The 18,178-nt window shown below is 41.2% G+C and overlaps 2 protein-coding genes across 5 annotated transcripts; one reads left to right on the forward strand and one right to left on the reverse strand.

The window, feature by feature from the left end:
* The first annotated feature begins 1,009 nt into the window (after positions 1-1,009).
* On the forward strand, positions 1,010-12,782 carry LOC102289923 (transcriptional regulator QRICH1). 2 transcript variants are annotated; one of them, XM_005931730.3, is made up of 12 exons: positions 1,010-1,241; positions 2,809-3,084; positions 3,162-3,257; positions 3,345-3,485; positions 3,571-4,350; positions 4,443-4,620; positions 4,744-4,898; positions 5,012-5,126; positions 9,519-9,627; positions 9,856-10,004; positions 10,102-10,192; positions 11,430-12,782. In XM_005931730.3, exons 2-12 carry the CDS (start codon positions 2,830-2,832, stop codon positions 11,614-11,616), a joined length of 2,256 nt encoding a protein of 751 aa, XP_005931792.1. In that variant the 5' UTR covers positions 1,010-1,241; positions 2,809-2,829; the 3' UTR covers positions 11,617-12,782. The 2 variants fall into 2 exon arrangements, with proteins under 2 accessions (XP_005931792.1, XP_005931793.1); XM_005931731.3 differs by having other exon boundaries at positions 1,012-1,241; positions 3,571-4,338.
* LOC102289423 (receptor-type tyrosine-protein phosphatase V) lies at positions 12,767-17,011 on the reverse strand. 3 transcript variants are annotated; one of them, XM_014336593.2, is made up of 11 exons: positions 16,418-17,011; positions 16,204-16,283; positions 15,767-15,866; positions 15,593-15,683; positions 15,409-15,485; positions 15,186-15,320; positions 14,429-14,551; positions 14,144-14,304; positions 13,918-14,053; positions 13,452-13,513; positions 12,767-13,377 (listed from the first exon to the last, which is right to left on the reverse strand). In XM_014336593.2, the coding sequence occupies exons 2-11, from the start codon at positions 16,206-16,208 to the stop codon at positions 13,143-13,145; spliced, it is 1,125 nt and encodes a 374-aa protein (XP_014192079.1). In that variant the 5' UTR covers positions 16,209-16,283; positions 16,418-17,011; the 3' UTR covers positions 12,767-13,142. The 3 variants fall into 3 exon arrangements, with proteins under 3 accessions (XP_014192079.1, XP_014192080.1, XP_005931790.1); XM_014336594.2 differs by having other exon boundaries at positions 16,369-17,011; XM_005931728.3 differs by having other exon boundaries at positions 16,691-17,010.
* Positions 17,012-18,178: the final 1,167 nt, after the last annotated feature.

The raw sequence follows: 18,178 nt of genomic DNA on the forward strand, positions 1-18,178 counted from the left end.
ACACTAGCTGTTATAGCAGACAGTTTAATGTAAACACAATAACCTCAATAATGGCTAAGAAACTTCTTTTGACTGTTCCCTTAAGGGGTCAGCACAACAAATCATCAGCCTCCATTTCCCACTATCCCAAGCTGTCCTTTTCACATCAGCCCTCTGCATGTTCACCACAACTACATCCATGAACCTCTGAGGTTTTCCTCTTGCCGGGAAGCATATTCAGCATCCATTGTCCAGTATAGCCACTGTCCTTCCTCTTCACATGTCCAAACCATCTCAGCCTTGCCTCTTTATCACCAAACTGCTTAACCCGAGTTGTCCCTCTTATGTGCTCATTTCTAATCTTATCCATCCTGGTCACTCCCGATCTTAGCATCTTCAATCCTGCCACCTGCAGCTCTCGCCTTCCTGGATATTCTTCTTCCATCTGAAAACATAGTCCATGGAAACTCCTGACCTAATTTGTCAACCTGTCCATCATCACTGCAAATAAAGAGAGCCAATTCCTGATGTAATCCCATCACCACCTTGAACCCATCTAGCCTTTGACCACTGTCTCACTATAAGACACACTAACCAAGCAAAGTAGTATAAAAAGTAAAAGGATTTTATGTATTGGTACAGATTCAAACCTTCATTCTCCTCCACTTTTCTAGTAAGAGAAAACTGAAGCATACAATTAAGAAGATGTGGTCCATAACAAATGTCAGTGTGGGAGCAGCAGACCATGCTGAAGAGCAGTGCGTGGGAATTAACCCTCAGTTGCCCAGAGCCCTCTGAATACCACCCAGGTATTCAGCACATCTCCGTGGGACCACCTTAAAAGATTGAGAAGCCAGTGAACCACTAGGAGCGTCTGTCTGGTATAACTGTGTTTTAAGGTGGACTGACATCTACTTGATCTTGCCAGCTACCTCCACTGTGTGTGTCGCCTTTAACAGACAACCCTAGAAGTGTCAGTTACCGCGATATTTTGAAGAGGAGATCCCGCGATAGCACGACCGAGTTGCAACTCGTTTGCTTATTGGTCTGAGGGTACTGTTGTAAGATGGCGCCCAACGAAATATGAGTGGTCTACAGAAAGAAAAACTGCAGCTAACCATCTAACGAAAATCGAGGGGAAATAAAGAATAACCCAGCCACAGAAAACACCGAAATCACTTCGATTTCCTGCTTGTTGTAAGAGGAGTGGCGTTTCGAGGGCAGAGAAGCGGCTCAGACCTCGGCCCGGTTGAGGAAGAGAGGTAGCTAACGCGCCCGCTAACGTTAGCCTGCTAGCTTCAGAGAAAACAGAAAAAATGTTGTCGGTGTAACGTTACCGATACAAGAGAGCTAGCCGAGCTGCCGCTGTTTCCTGTTTAGATGTCCCCTGCGTGGATGCCGACGTGTGCCTGTTTGTGTGCACGGTGGCGTTTATACGCGTTTCCAAACACAGCTGTGACTGCATCTGATTTGCAAACAACACGCGGCTAGTTAGCAGTGCACCTGGCTAACCTAGCGCCTTGTGTAATCAGCTGTTAGATTGGCTGCTTTCAAAATATCGACCCACACGTTTAATAATAACACAGTTACTGTTTAAAACTTGCATCTTTTCCTTATGCAGCGCTTTCCATCGGTGGCTTGAATACTGCATCAGATTTGGAAAGTGACCGCGCTTTTGTCCCAGCTCGTTTTCACTCAGTCAGAATTAACCCTTTCCTATTACTATCGCTGTGCGCTGCAGCTGGACAGTGAGCCGTAGGTCAGTTTGTAAACACTAGTGAAACCGATGCCAGCGCAGCGATGATCATCTTCTGTATTTAATGCATTTGAGAAATGAATGGAGAAGTGTATTGTACCGATTTTAAGAATAAGGGTGATGTGCAAAGCTGTAAAATATAAAAGGGATAAACATGATAGGCCGTACTTTGAAGATACGGGAAAGAGTTGTTGAAGCTCTGTTAAAGAGAGGGACTATCGGCGAGCAGCTCTATGACTTCATCCTACGAAAGAGCACTATAGGGTGTTTACCTTGAAGGTGTTGATGACGACGTAATAGAGACGGTTTGTACTGGTGATGGACAGGCTGACAGATGAGGTCAGGCAAGAGTCTCCGTGCACTGTGATGGCAGACGACATTTGTAGTGAGAGCAGGAAACCGGTGGAGGTATGATCTGGAGAGAAGAGGAATGAAAGGCAGTTCAAGGAAGATGGACTACATATGTGTGAATGAGGGATAGACGGATGAAAAGATGAAGCTGCAAGGAGGAGATGCAGTAAAGGTGGATAGGTTTATATACCTGTGGTGTACCATCCAAAGCAAGGGACAATGCACAAGAGAAATGAAGAAGAGAGCACAGGATCTATGATAGAAGGAAGAGTGAACGACAAGAATTACAAGATGGCAGTGACATCTGCTATGATGGATGGTTTGGAGACACTGGCACTGAAGGACGGGATCAGAAATGAGTGATTCAAGAGGCAAAGTTGGAGAGGTGGTTTGGACATGTGCAGAGGAATAGTTGGTAGAAAGGATAAAGGATATTCAGTATGGAGCTGCCAGATGGGAGGAAAAGGAGAGGACCATAGACAAGATTCATGGCTAAAGTGAGGGAGAACATGCAGGGCATTGGTGTGGTGGAGGGGGATGCAAGGACTATGGTTAGATGGAGGAAGATACTCTGCTTTGGCAACCCTAAGAGGGAGCAGCTGAAAAAAAGGATGATCTTTAGTACATCTGTGTTGTCAAGCGTTACTGAAATTTCTGTTCATGTTACTGTTAATGGGCTTTGATTTAAAACTGTGCTAAATTAAATTAACTTTCCTTCACAGGAGAGAAAACTGTCAGCAGCGATGAATAACTCACTGGATGGTACAGGCTCCTATGAGGAGCTAGTTAGGCAGAAAGCTCGTAGCATTCCTCAGCATCGCATGAAGGAGTTCCTGGAGTCCCTTGCCAGCAAAGGTCCAGACGCCCTGCAAGAGTTCAGCCAACAAAGCGGAGACACTACAACCACTACCACTACTATGGTGTACCAGCAAGAGACTAACTGCATCTACACAGACAGCACAGAGGTGGCAGGGTCATTGCTTGAGCTGGCATGTCCGGTAAATAACTACTCTAAATGATTAAAACCCAGTCTTTAAAAAGATTAAAATGAAGATTGGACTGCTTTCTGATGCAGGTGCAGGTGCAGGTCCAGCCACAGCAGCAACAGATACAGGAGAACACGTCTCAGCAGCAGCCTGTGCAACAGAATACAGAGCAACAGATAGTACAGGTCTGTACTTCTATTAGGTCTTTGTGCTGTGTATATCATTAAACTTGTTAATAATTAATTTCCTGAGCTGCTGGCTTTTATTTTCAGGTGCAGATCCAGGGTCAGCAGCAAGGTCAGATGCTGGGCCAGGTTCTTCAAGTGCCCTCTGGCTCCCATCAACAGCTACAAGGTGTGACTACTGCACAGCTGATTCAGTCTGGGGAGCTTACAGAAGAGCAGCACCAACAAGTAAGTACAAAACAAATTCTCAGGATTGCAAATATTTAGTCAGTCACTTTGAATTTAATATTTTTCATCTTTACACTGGTATTAGCTGCAAGCGCAGTTGGTGGCAGCTGTTGCAGGGGGACAGCAGATCCAAATTCAGACAGTGGGGGCCCTCTCTCCCACCCAGCATCAAGACAGTGCAGAGAGGAGAGTAATGGGAACTACAGTTGCCACATCTCAGGGGGCAGGTGTCCTCCAGCCAGCTAAGAAGCGTAAAGTGGACATGCCCATCACTGTTTCCTATGCCCTACCTGCCCAGCAGGTAGCCACAGTCCTGGCTATCCCTCAGGCACAAGGTCAGCAGCAAAGTTATGTATCTCTGCGGCCAGACCTCCTAACTGTGGACAGCTCCCACCTTTACAGTGCCACAGGTACTATTACCAGTCCCACAGGGGAGACCTGGACCATCCCTGTGTATTCTGCACCCACTGCATCTGGAGGCCGTGAGCAGGTAACGCATATTGCCATCCCCCAGGAGGCTTATGGAACAGTGCAAGTTGCGGGAACAAACACTACAACAATGCCAACACAAGTTACTATTGAAAATGACAAGCTGAAAATCCCTGCCAGCCAAAGCCAGACAGCACAGGCTGTTTCCAGCATAACAAGCTCTGGAGCAATGGGAAGCCAGGAAGAAGTGGTGCACACGCTGGCCGCAAACACACTGTTCCCTGCTCAGTTGATGAATGGAAACATCCACATCCCCGTGGCAGTACAGGGCTACTCAAATGCTACACAGTCCCTTATTTGGGACCCACAGCAGCAGGTGCTGCATACACAGGGGCTGACAGGACAGGACGCACAGCAGCTACAGGTAATAACACAGGTATTCAGCTATGTTTATTTTCACTTTGAAATGTAGATATGGTAGTCCTCAGTGATTGAGATAACATTGTTTATGTGCTTATGCCTATGAAGGGTCAGACAGTCGTAGCAGAGGTAGATGGTCAAGGCCAGCAGCAGGTGCAGGTGCAGGAACTGCTGCTGCCTGCTACTTTGAAGCCAGAGGAGGGGCTGGAGGTGTGGCGGCTCTGGGCTCAGCGTAAAAATGCAGAATTGGACAAATCAGACAAAAATAAACTTGCGCCAATTGGCAGTAAGTGTGCATACCCAATGATTATACATGAGTTAAAATGTTTAGATAACGCATGTGTTGCCATTTCCTTTTCTTTCTTTTTTTTTTTATTCCCAGTCACTTTTTTTGTTTTGTGTATTTTAGGACGGCAGGCCCTGCGTTTTCAGGAGGATTTGGTGTCATGTGCAGTTGCTGAGCTCTGTATGGGTCTCTCTTTGATGACAACAGAGGCCCGGGGACTGGAAGGGGAGACTTATGAGGCTGATGTTCTTTACTATGTTTTTCTGTGCATACAAAAAGTAAGTTCACTGTGCAGGCTTGCCCCTTATCTTCATATCTTCACCCGTTAAATATTTGTTGATCTTTATCTGGTGTGTTAATACAATTGACTCCTTCTTTTTTCTTCTTACAGTATATGTTTGATAATGGTCGTGTGGATGACATTTTCTCAGATCAGTACTACACCCGCTTTGCTCAGAGTCTACACCAGATCCTGGAACCTTGGAGGCCATCTGTCCATCCACTAGGTGAGAGCAGCACGTGTTTACCAAAGCTCAGCTGTTTTCACACATGAACTCAAGATGGTGTCAGAGAATCAGCCTGGGATAATATACAAAGTTGCTACATCTCACGGGTAGCACAGCAGAAGATAATCTGCTTCAGATACATTCTCACTATTGGAATCCTTTGTTTGGATTAGGTGAAAGAGCGTGCATGAGTCAGTGCACAGTGCCTCCTTGGCTTGGTGTAAATTTTCCAGACAATTACTTGTGCTTTTCTCACATGGGTGCAATTGGACGTTACACAGATTTTGCACTAATGAGGTGGTGGTGTAAAGACAGCTTAATGTCTCATCTGACATTTGCATTTTTTCTGTTTGGTAATGTCTAGAAAAGCTCAGTGTAGTGCAAACAGTTCTAGTGTGTCTGTATTTACTTAGGCTCAGGGACCTGCCAGGCTTGCAGCACACTGACAAAAACCCTGAACTAGAGCTTGACTAATACAGGATCTTTTAAGACCGATACCCCTATTTGGTGATTTAATAATCTGTCAGCCAATTTTTTTTTCTTTTCACAAAACAAAAACATATTTCCCAAATATTTTGTTATGTGCAGTTACTTATGAGTCTTTACTAAGATAAGATCACAGTGCAGTTTAAAAATAAACTTAACTTCGTCACGGGACTAATCGTTTAGGCTCTGATCAATACATTAAGATCAGCTGGTTGTTGTTTGCAGTGTTCCAAGTATATTTTTCTAACAGGGCAAATGGCAGAGTGCCCTCTGATGGATAAACTATGCAACATAAACACACAGCATATTTTTCATTTTTATTTATTGGTTGTTATAAATGCTGATAGTGATATATTAAAACCTAGCAAAAATCAACAGATATATCATACAGACAAAATGGTCCTGTGCGGTCCCTTGACCTCTTCTGTGGGACTTTGGGCTATCGGATGCATTAAGCAACATTTGTTTATAGCTGCCAGAATGGTGTAGAGTATGGCACCGACGGGTCAAATTGCACCAATCCCTGCTTCTCCACAGCAACCCAGACTGTCAGTGGTGGCTCATGTAAACTGTAGCAATGATCTACCTGACGTTGGAAAAACACTCAGTCAGCTTTACTGTTATGACACGACATTAATGTGACAAATGAATCCTAGTGTAACTTTTCTGGCCCTACACTGTAAAAGTTCAACTCAACAAAATGTAAGATTTATGTGTTGTAGTTTTTTTTTGGAGGGGGGGGGGTGAGCTAGATATGTAGCGCTTACCTTTGCGTTAATTCTGAAAAATTTCTTGTTCTTCACCTCTCACATGACAGAATTATTTACCCATCCAGATCAAAATACATGTAGATGTCAACAAACTGGATCTGTGTGAGAGATGTCGCCACTTTTATGGACTTGAATAAAGCTGCCAGAACAGAATATTTATTCCATAAAATTTACATAAATAGTCTTGGCTTGAGATTCAAGAGAGTCAATAAACCTCTTGCCCCGCAGTACTGCCAACTGACCACTATTGGCCGTTACAATGGAGCCATGCTTGCCCACCAGAGTAGTGAATTGGTCATTCAATTGAAAACGATGTATAGAATAAAATGAATGCTATTTTAAATCCAAGTCAGCTTCACTGGAACATCATATTGTTCTGCATTATGGTGTTATACATTACAATTTTTAAATGTATAAGAGAAAGGTGACATGGTGACCTTAGGTCAGCGGTCCCCAACCCCCGGGCCTCGGACCAGTACCGGTCCATGAGTCGTTTGGTACCGGGCCGCGAGAGTTGAGGCTCAGGTGTGAAATGTATGGTTTTCAGGGTTTTTATCAGTTTTCAGCGTTATTTTGTTATCGTTTTGATTGTTAACTCAGTTTTCCTGGGACTTTTCACGTGTGTTATGAATAAATCTTCTTTTTTTCGGTACCGGTACTAGTTTTATTTTGTTGTATTTATCCGCGACACATTAAAGGCCGGTCCGTGAAAATATTGTCGGACATAAACCGGTCCGTGGCGCAAAAAAGGTTGGAGACCGCTGCCTTAGGTCACATAGTAAGATGATAGGTATGTGGATTGTATAGAATTTTTTTGCTACATCAATTTCAAGTATTTATAGCTTCTTTTCTGGAAAATTCATATTTGAAGCTTTGTCGTGTGTCATGGCTTCAACTTCGTGTTTTGTCAGAATCAGTTTTATTGATCAAATGCTTGTCTGCTGAAAGAGCTCGATTCAGTTCCTTTTGAACTCTTAATTGAAGGTAGATTTAAATTCTGATCAGATGTCAGTGTAATTTGTAACTTCACTGATTGGCAAAGCATGTAAATGTAAGGTGGCAATTCAGTTTATTTTTTAAGTTCCAGACCTCCAACTTTGGAGCAGTTAGCATTAATAAAAAGGGCTGCTCAATTAATCGAATTTTAATCACGATTACGATCTGGGCTTTCAACGATCATTAAAAATGACTGAGCCGATTATTAGCCCCTCCCTCCCTCGTGCTTTACTCTCACGCTGCTCCGTGTGGTAAATCGAGCGCACCTCTCTGCATTTCGAACACGCATCCCAACAATTAAGAGGACCCGAGGAAAGCTCGGAAAGCTAAGCAGAAGCTATTTGGACAGGAGAGTGACTGCCGTTGGTTGAAAAGAGAGGTTAAAAAAAAAACTTCAGTGGTTGGAAACATTATGGGTTCGCGGAGTCAGACGTGGATCAAGTAGACACAGTGTGTAAACTTTGCTATGGTGTAGTAGCTGCACCACAGAGCAACACTGCAAAGTTCACTAAACATAGATGTTTACATTTTTCATTTATTTCTTATATTGCAAACATTTGCACTGTTGTCAGTATTTGCACACTATTTTATATTATTTTTTAAAGTCATTATTCAATACATTGTTATTGTTAACCCTTTAAAGCCGGTCAGAGCAGCACGCTCTGTTTTGTGTAACTATTTTTAAATCCCTGTAGAACCTGAACCGTGTAAGCTAGCGCAATAATTTTTTTTTGCATATGAAACCGGAGGAGTTGTACTTACATCTTATGCCATCAGCTTGTCCTCGGTCACGGTTTCCTTCCACATAAAGCTTTGCAAAAATTGCATAAAAAGCACTTGCAGGAACAAAAACATAATATTCCAGAAACACTTTGCCGATCTGATCAGCTGTTCTTAACACTTCCCACATTGAAAAAGACGTCAACGTGAACTGTCGCATTTCCTGCCCGAAACCGGAAGTGACGTCATTTTCGCGGAAAATGTAGTTTTTTACTTGTAGGCCTTAAAAGCCTATACTGGTGTTTTTATAAGTCATGTTTGACTTTTCTGAATAGTTTCTGGGATGCTTAGAACTCGAATTGCACTGCTGGAAATAGTTTATTTTGATGCACCTGCTGTTTTCTTTGCAAATTTGCATCATAGGATTGTTTTTTTTGTTTTTCCTGCAGTATATAAAAATTGGTGTATCTCCAAAATAAAACTATGAAGACACTCAAAATAAATTTCCTGTTGTTGTAAACTATTTTTTGCAACTTTTTTGTATTTAAAGTTTTGAGGGATAAACCTCTTAAATTTCTCCAAGTAGAAATATATGTAAAAAAAAACAAAAACGATTTTCAATTTTTTTGTAGTTTATTGCACTTTTTTGCAATTAATGTAGTTACTATGGACTTAATGCATACATATTATTAAAATATGGGCTATAACAGTTGTATTGATGTATAGCAACTTGAAATGCTCCCACAAATGGCACTACAACATGTAAAAAAATAATATAAGCTCTGGCGGACTTGGTTCTATGGTAGGTCTTAAAGGGTTAAATAAATATCGTCAAATAATCGAGATCTCAATTTCAGTGAAAATAATCGTGATTATCATTTTTGCCATAATCGAGCAGCCCTACCTAATACATTTAGTTTCTTTCAACTGTTGATCTGGGGTTTGTTTCTTAGATCTATAAACTTTCTAATTGCAGTTACCATAAAGTTTTGTTCGTGGTGGTTATAAAGCACCTTTTTTGTTTTTAAAAAAATATTTTTAAAGAGACCACACAGGTCCTCTAATGCAGCGGTCCCCAACCCCCGGGCCTCGGACCGGTACCGGTCCGTGAGTCGTTTGGTACCGGGCCGCGAGAGTTGAGGCTCAGGTGTGAAATGTATGGTTTTCAGGGTTTTTATCGGTTTTCAGCGTTATTTTGTTATCGTTTTTATCATTAACTCGGTTTTCCTGGGTCTTTTCACGTGTGTTATGAATAAATCTTATTTTTTTTGGCACCGGTACTAGTTTTATTTTGTTGTATTTATCCGCGACACCTTAAAGGCCGGTCCGTGAAAATATTGTCGGACATAAACCGGTCCGTGGCGCAAAAAAGGTTGGGGACCGCTGCTCTAATGTGTTGTTCTTTGCCCTCTCCTGACAGGTTATGTTATTCCCAGTCATGTGACAGAGGAGATGTTGTGGGAATGTAAACAACTAGGAGCTCATTCTCCCTCGACACTGCTAACAACTTTAATGTTCTTCAATACCAAGTGAGTACCAAATTAGGTGCTCTGAAGTGTAATGCTTACTGGAGTAACTTTATGTGGTTGTCTCATGCTTAAGTGGGCATGATAAACCCCTGTAAATAAGAGATACTCTTCATCTACAGCACAAATAACTCTTAACCCACAGAGCTACAAAATACTAAACGAGATTCTGCACCCTCCTGTACTGGCTTCATGGTTGCTTGCAATTCCTTTTTTTTTCTGTTTCTACAGGTATTTCCACCTGAAAACAGTGGATCAGCATCTAAAAGTCGCCTTTTCAAAGGTGCTCAGGCACACCCGGAAGAGTCCCAACAATCCTAAAGATAAGAGCACCAGCATTAGATACCTAAAGTCGACAGAAAGGTTCATAGGGCAGAAAGGTAAGAGCATGCTGGGATTGCATTTGTGCTGCATTTCACAGGAAACCTTGATTCTAAGGACAAACTAATGGAGACTGTATGAACACTTTTTTTTCAGTGACAGATGATATGTACTCAGAGCAGCTTGAGGACCCTGAGAACCCACTGCGGTGCCCCATCAAACTCTATGATTTCTACCTCTTCAAATGGTAAATACAAAACACTATGAAGGACACTGAAGGGAATCGGTGAATGAGATATTAAGAAGTGTAAAATGTTACCTCAAAGAGATAATCTATGCAACCAGTAAAAAGTAAATACATTTTAAACAATGTGGTGCTTTTCATGCTTTTTCACTCTGGCCATGGTTAGTGGTTGCCTCCTTTAAATAAAACTGCATTTCTGTTAATCATATGGGAAGCGGAGTATATAGAGCAGTTTGTGCTGAGGTTCTTAAAGGTGTGAGAACACTGTTGCTAGGCAACTGACAAAATATATATATATGCTATATAACTTTTCCCTTGCTCTTCTCTCCAAAAGGTGACTAATTCTTTGTTTCCTACTTTTGAGCATTACCAGTGACAAAAGCTACAAATGTTTGGCTTTCGTTGGCATTACATTGCAGTGGCACTACATTGTTAACAAATGTTATGTTATTAATATCACATTAATATGTGACTTTGGTACCTTTTTATTTCAGGAAATGGTGAAAATTCTCAGATTCAAGGGGCTGTATGGATATTGTCTTTTTTGTATTTATGGACTTTCAAAATTTGCAGTTGTATGATCCCAAACTGTGCTCTGTAATCAGTATGTGTACCGTAATTCACAAGATTAATGCCTGGATTTCAAACTGACCCCACACCGAGCATAAACTCCAGGGGATTTTTTTGTATTTAATGTACATTTGCCAGAGGTGACTACTCTGGGCTTTTAATCGTTATTAGTCCATGCAGTACAGCCAACCAATGACAACAAAACTTATTTTTCTTTCTGTACTTCACATATTCAGGAGAATTGTGATCAGATCATGAGCTAGATGAGCTACTGACGTTCTGGTTCCTCTTAAGGTTTACCAGAGAAGCGAGAGTACACCTGTGCCTCTCCACTGCTCTGATTGTGACACAGTGTGTTACACTTGGTTAATTTAGCTTATTTAATTTATTTGACATATTACTAAATTTAAGATTGTGGACATTGTTGTGTACTGTTTTGAGCATATAAGGTACTCTGGACAAGTTGAATCTTACCTGCTGTCCTTTTAAAAGGTAAAAATCTGTTGTGAAAGCAATCCTCACCTCTAAACCTTTTGCCTCTGTTCCCACACAGAAAAGAATTGTATGCAGTTTTTTTTTTTTGTAAGGGGGGGAATAAAACTAAACTTTGATTTGTTATATGAAGCGTTTCCTGAAAATGTCCTCACCATGTCCTCTTTGTCTCTTTCAGTCCACAGAGTGCTAAAGGTCGCAATGACACCTTCTACCTGACACCTGAGCCCGTGGTGGCTCCAAATAGCCCCATCTGGTACTCAACTCAGCCAATCCCAAAAGAACAGCTGGAGCAGATGCTCGCCCGCATCCTTGTTGTTCGTGAAATCCAGGAAGCCATTAACATGTCCGAGAACGTGCACTAGTTGGACTGAAGGAGAATGAAAAACGAACTCAGCTCTTCTTTCTTCACCAAGCCTTTGATTGCTCTTTATGAGTAGTTTTGTATACTCTCACACCCTCCTGTGGTCTTTAAGGGTGGCATGTATTGTATATGTTTATTTTCATTATGTGTCAGCATATCTCACACATACGGACTGTAAATACACATACAACCAATAGATTGTTTGTCTTACTGAGGCAATCATTTTTTTTTGTTTTGGCCAAAGGATTTAGTATCTAATCTTTTTATTGGACCTGAACTCTAATTTAAGTGTTATTTTTAACTGTTGGTTCTCTTTACCAACAGTCTGGAACAGCTTAATAATAATTTTCTTTCCTGTTTTGTTTTAACCTGTAATATATTTCATATATATATTTTCACTGGGGTTGGCCTGCGCTATGCTGCTTTTCTTAGACATCTCTTTTTTTGTTGCTTTAGTTTTCCTCTTTTGCCTTGGTCACTGTTAAGTGTCACAGTGAATACCTCAGTGGTATTAAAACTGCATTAAGTAGCCAAACGTAGGCTAAGAGCTCATTTTCAAGTTGTGGGAGTTCTTTGTGTTTTACTCTTGCCTGTCTGGAACTGAGTTTTAATGCACACACTCTGAATTGGGAGGTGACTTACATTGTTTGCTTAAACCGCAGCACCACCTGTCGGACTCGCTCAGCAGCATCAAATAGGAGGACTTTAATCTGCTCCCGTTTTGATTGCAACAATGCGTCACTGCTCTGCTCGCATTTGCTACACGTTGGAGGTGCGGCTTTGGATGCTGACTGCTGCTGGACCTTCTTTTCTTCCCAAAATTCACCTGATGAGGCATCTGTTGTATTATACATGTCTATTACAGGAGAGGTGAAAGACTCTAAAAGAGTGGGTTAGCCGTTAATGTTCTATAATGTACAAAACTCATGCCTCCTTCATGTACTGTAATAGGTTCATCTAAGGAGAATGGCAGTGCCTGTGTGTTTTTTGAAACATGACCTTTTTGTACAGCCACTATACCATGTGTCTGCCTTTCTAGCCAGTCCAGTATGAAGTCTGCACATGCGTCTTTAAGTACCGATAGCCTGCATTGTGTGATTATAAGATGATGCACAATAATTTTTCAGAAAAAACAAAGAGCTGAATAAAAGTCATCTTACAATGGCACTTTATCAGTAGTCACAATAAAAATAAAAACTTTAAAAATGAGATAGAAAGACATGCTGTGCTAACATTAAATATTTTGTCAGTAACTTGTAGTATGTGCCAGTATATACAGGTACCAGCCTCAATATTTTTTTGCCAGGATAAGTAGGGTAACAGGTTTGACCTGATTTCTTCTTCCTTGAATTCATTCTCTTCTAATGACGATAGAAGCTGCTCTTTTATCTCCATGTTGTCAGGCCAGTTTTCTGCCTGCAGGGCCCGACCGCATACAGTATACACGTCCTTCTGTGAGCTGATGTATGATGGCAAAATTATTTATGTAGTCTTTCTTTACATATATACATCTTCCAGCATGCCTGTTCAGTTGAAGTGTGTGGCTGGATTGAACAGTGAAGAGGAAGGAAGTAATCGCCTCAGTAGGTTGCCCGGGTTTAAAATCTGCTGCATTGTGTTCTGTGGTGGGTCAGCTGCAGGTTTCTGTCGGGGTTGGTGACGGTGGCTCCTCCCCGATCGCGCTCTCCGTGCTGAGGAGCTCTTAGGCCGATCCTGGATGTCGTTGTTGGCATTTAAACTGGCTCTCTGGATCTGTGAGCTCCTATAAACAACAAGTTCCCACTTAGAAGTCGCAATACAATACAGAGATAAATGATACACTTCCACCATGCTCACCATGCTGAGGTTCCTCCACTGAGCCAGTGTAACAGACACTGATGAACAAACACGTACTGCTCCTGAATAGACACAGGACAATGGGAAAATTATGTGGATGCTCATCCTTATATTTGGCATGACTCAAAAGTGCGCAAAATATGCAGATTAGTAATGAATACAAGTATGTATTTTAGTACTTGCAATGCCTCATTACATATCAAGATTAATTTAATATTAATAATCTATGATATTAGATTTCTTATGTTTGATGACCTTGTACGGGTGAGCAGACTTGGGGCGTACAGAAAGTACTTCGTTTAGCTGCAGTTTGGCTGTACTTGTACTTAAGTATTTCCACTTTACTTGTACTTTATATTTTAACCAGACATTAATCAATTTAATCTGGCGTAGCTTTCATTTTCAGATCAAGACCTAAAAGACAGAACATCTGATCAGTTTATAAAATATGAAAAGAAGGACTGACCAGAGTCTGGACCATCCACATTCGATGCAGACGAAGGTCCTGCACAGCAGCCTTGATATCAGGCCGGATACCCCTCGCACACAGTTGTTGCAGCCAGAGCAGTGTTACAAATGTTCCTGTCCGGCCAATACCTGCACTGAAATCACAAAAACAATTCACCATTCGACTGATAATTCATTATAAACGACAAGAACAATACTGACAAAGACATTGTTAGAGGTCACACCTGCAGTGCACCACAGCCGGTCCCAGACGAGGAATGGTTTCCAAATGCTGCCGCACATGCTCAGTGAAGACGCAGAGAGTAGATGGGCTCTTAGGGACTCCCCTGTCAGGCCAGGAGGGGTAGTAATAGTGTGTGATTATCCTGTCTGTTGGACAGTCTCTCTGAAACACAAACACCATAAGCGTTTATCTCTTTGATGGATTACAGGTATGGTCAATGCACACAGGAGTACGCTGCGGCAGGTTAAAGAGGGCACAGAGCATAATGCATGCGTCTTTCACTTACATGCCGGAGGTTAATGGTGGTGATAAAATAATCTGGCCCTTGTTTGCGAGTCACTGTTGTGACTTGGATGAGTCCATGATAAACTGTCCCTGGGTCCAGTGGCCAGTACTTGTCACAGAAAACCTGCACACAAAGAATGAATTGATAAGTTTAGAGCAAATGTCCTCTAAACAATCTTTATCTATGTAAGTGAATGTGAATCCTCTAGAATAACCAGGTTACCTGCATTAACTGATCAGCTCCAACTATCAGTCTAATTATATTATAGACTGGACGTCATATTATCTGCCGCTAATGCCATTAATCCTGTGGTCCACATACTTTTCCATTTGCTGAATATTTAATGTACTTTTAGCTAAAACAGTGCACAGATTTATAAGTAAGTTTGGGTCATTCTTCTTTGCAACATAGGTAAAAGTCTGAGCATATTAAAAAATTATATAGATAAACAATCGATTTAATTTTTAAGTTGTACATGGTTTATTTTCACTTTGTTTTAATTAAATAATTTGGCATACAACACTGAATGTCATAAATAAATAAATTGCCTACATATTAATTTATCTTTTTAGTCTTTATATACCATTTATTTATTTATTCAAGAAATGAATAAATAAATGGTTTGTTTGTTTGTTTTTGTTTTTGAAGTTCTAATGTAACAATAAAACAAGCTTCACACACACACACACACACACACACACACACACACACACACACACACACACACACACACACAAAATGAGTAAGCGTCTCTCACTATGTCCTTGTGTTTCAGAGCTGTCACCATGACAACAATCCTGACGTTTTGCTCCCACACCATCCTCCAGAAGTCAGCTATGGTGTTGGGCAAAGGACCCTGGGTGCAAATGAAGTCTCTTTCTGATCCTCCACCCTGAATGCAGGCACACATTTAACAACAGGTGCAGACAGATGTAGGTAGGAAGAAGTGATTGAAGTTGAGGAAGTAAATGAGATCTTACAGGCACAAAGTTTGCATTGATGTAGTCCGTGTGTGGATAGGAGTTTTGAACAGAGAGCCTGACCCGACAGTGATCATCTGCAACCAGATGTGGAAAAACAGACAAAAGTTTGAAATGTTGCTACGCATTCTTGTTATTCTTAGAGGCATAGAGGCATCTTAGAGGTTAGAGGCATTGCACTTACACGGTAAAATGAATGGGTATCTGTTCTTTTCCCTGTTGACCTCAGAGTCCCCAGCCCTGGTGGGGAGATCTTTTCCAACTTCACTGAGCTCCTGCATGGACCCACAGACATTAACATGCATGAAAGCACAATCATAAATCTGTTTGCATTTCAAGCTTTAGACTTAAGAGTTACCTCAAACTCCTGTTTAAAGCCTCTGTAGCTATTAGCAGCCAATGCCTGGCACTGCAAATTAAACTCCTGCAAAATTTGCGCTCTTGGGAGAGTTTGCACCCTGTAAAAGACAACTTTTTAAAGAAAAACTAAAAATAACTTATCACTGTGTAACTAACAGTTAACCTTTCTCTTTTTTTTGTCATTGTCCTATATTCATGATAGAACAGCTGACCAGCTGTTGTAAACATTAACATGTGAGGAAAATGCTCCCAGTAAACATACTTTACTTTACTTAAATTCACAACTTACACATTCTTTGAAATGTCACAGACAGGAGTAGAATGTAGTGTTTTTCTTTTTTGTCTTGTATTGGATTAGAAAAATGTACAACATCATCAAGTATAGTCTCTCAGCTGATATTCTCATGATCCTATAAGCACTCTTTACATCCTTACCTCATGTCTTTTCAGGAAATCCCGCACTTTAAAAAAAAAAGTTGAGCGTCAATATCACTAAGATGACTCTAGTTTTGATCCTGTAAAAGAAAGAAAATCAAACAAGATAAATTAAGAACAGAATGTTAAAAACTAAAAACTGAAAGCGGTCAACACTGTGTTTACCTTTTGTTTCCCCCTCTCCTCCCACCTCATCCACTAAAACTAATTGTACCTTTGCAAGATAGACAGCTGACACCAGGAAACAGTTTTGGTTTTTCAGAAATTATTAGTTTTGTACAAAAAGCGTCTCTTCCGATTGCCACAAGACAAAAGGCCGTGCTGGCGTGTCGAGCACAGCCCAGCATTCACACTGAACAATTAGTATTACTCACCTGACAAGAAGAAAAACCTGCTCCAACAAGTTGTCAACCCCAAACACCCAACAGCAGAAGCACAAAACACAGTCCCAGAAGCTTTAGTGTCTTGTATTTTTTTTCAGGCTTACCTTTGTAAATGGGCCTCATATAAATGTTTTAAGTCCGCCACGGTCCGCTGAAGAAAAAGAGTAAAATACTACAGTTCTCCAAGGCATCTTAAAGGTGTCTGCTTTTAATTATGTTCCCTCTGTCCGTCTCTGTCCCTCTTTCTCTTCAGGCAGGAAGAAGTAGGATGGGTGGGGACAGTGGGTGGAGAGAGGAACACTAAATTTCAGAGGAAGGATGTCAGTATACCACAGCGATTCTTTGAATACATCATAAAATTCCTTGTACCTGAGAGACAAAATGTTCTCACTTCTAGTAAACCTCTAAACGTAATCTTCTTAGTACAAATCTACAGGCAGATAGATAGGTAGGTAGTGAGGTAGGTAGGGAGGGAGGGAGGTAAGTAGGTAGGTAGGTAGATAGGGAGTTTCCAGTGCAAGTTTGACATATGACGTGTAAAATTTAGTTGGCTAATTTTTAGAACGTCAGCAATAATCTCAATCAGATTTTCCCTGACACTTACATTTCAGTTTATAACTATTTCTGGGATATCTTGGCTGGCTTATTTCAAGCATTCTACTTGTGTTCTGTAGTTCAAATGCTTGTCCCATTACCCAGTCTGTGCTAAGCTTAAGGTCGTGAACTGCTATGCTGATTTTGAATACTTTGTTCACTCTCTGAATGCAAAGGGCTCTGAGGTAGCAAAACAGCCTCAAACTATGATATTCCCTCAGTCATGCTTCACTGCTGGGAGAAGGGTTAGGTGCTGATCTGTGAACATGTCTCTGTTTTACTCCAAACACAGTACTGTGCATATGCCCAAAAAATTTTGTCTCATCGTTCTGTCCACACTTTCCCAGAAGGGTTGCAGATCATCCAGATGGTCTTTTGCTAAATTGGGATAATGGTGTATATTTTTTTCTTTTCGAGCAGAGTGGTTTCCTTTATTTGTGTATGGTGACCACTAAATAAAGAGTTCAGCAGTTTGCTCAGATGGACTCGTGACTTGTTGAGGGTGTATACTGCCTCCTGCGTTATGACACCCAGCATAGGCTCTACCTGCACTGCAAGGATTATTTTTTTCATAGTGTGATCTTTGCAGAATATCCACACAAAGGTAGAGCAGCAACATTCCCGAAGTTCCTTCATTTGTAGCCAGTTTATCTTTTTGTGGACTTATGAACACCTGCGTCTTTAGAAATGCAGCTGCAGCCTTTTCCAGCTTTGTGCATGTAGAACTGCACAAAACCGGAGAAAAGCTGCAGCTTTTACTTATACTTCTTCATTCCACACATCAAATTTCATTTTCATTACTTTGAAAAAGTTGTCAGTACAGATGTTAACAGCCCCTAAAAACAGTAAGGCAGGAAATGGTTACTGTTACTGACTTTTTTTCCCCCCCCATTACAACTATTTGTGTGTGTCAGACCACATCTTATCATTTATCAGTTTGTAAATCCTGATAATCTAAGGGTTCAGAGTCGTTCACATGCAGATAATACATGGACTGC

The sequence above is a fragment of the Haplochromis burtoni genome, unplaced genomic scaffold (assembly GCF_018398535.1).
Source record: "Haplochromis burtoni strain Fernald_Lab_line unplaced genomic scaffold, NCSU_Asbu1 Contig_146, whole genome shotgun sequence".
Taxonomy (NCBI): domain Eukaryota; kingdom Metazoa; phylum Chordata; class Actinopteri; order Cichliformes; family Cichlidae; genus Haplochromis; species Haplochromis burtoni.

What these genes read in the sequence shown, in the direction of transcription:
- LOC102289923 (XM_005931730.3), top strand. Translation starts at nt 2,830, where the DNA reads ATGAATAACTCACTGGATGGTACAGGCTCCTATGAGGAGCTAGTTAGG. An exon ending in CAGAGCAACAGATAGTACAG is followed by an intron (nt 3,258 to 3,344) that starts GTCTGTACTTCT and finishes TTTTATTTTCAG; the next exon opens with GTGCAGATCCAGGGTCAGCA. An exon ending in CAGAAGAGCAGCACCAACAA is followed by an intron (nt 3,486 to 3,570) that starts GTAAGTACAAAA and finishes CACTGGTATTAG; the next exon opens with CTGCAAGCGCAGTTGGTGGC.
- LOC102289423 (XM_014336593.2), bottom strand. An exon ending in ATACCCATTCATTTTACCGT is followed by an intron (nt 15,486 to 15,592) that starts GTAAGTGCAATG and finishes ATCTGGTTGCAG; the next exon opens with ATGATCACTGTCGGGTCAGG. An exon ending in TGTGGATGGTCCAGACTCTG is followed by an intron (nt 13,514 to 13,917) that starts GTCAGTCCTTCT and finishes GTGTCTATTCAG; the next exon opens with GAGCAGTACGTGTTTGTTCA.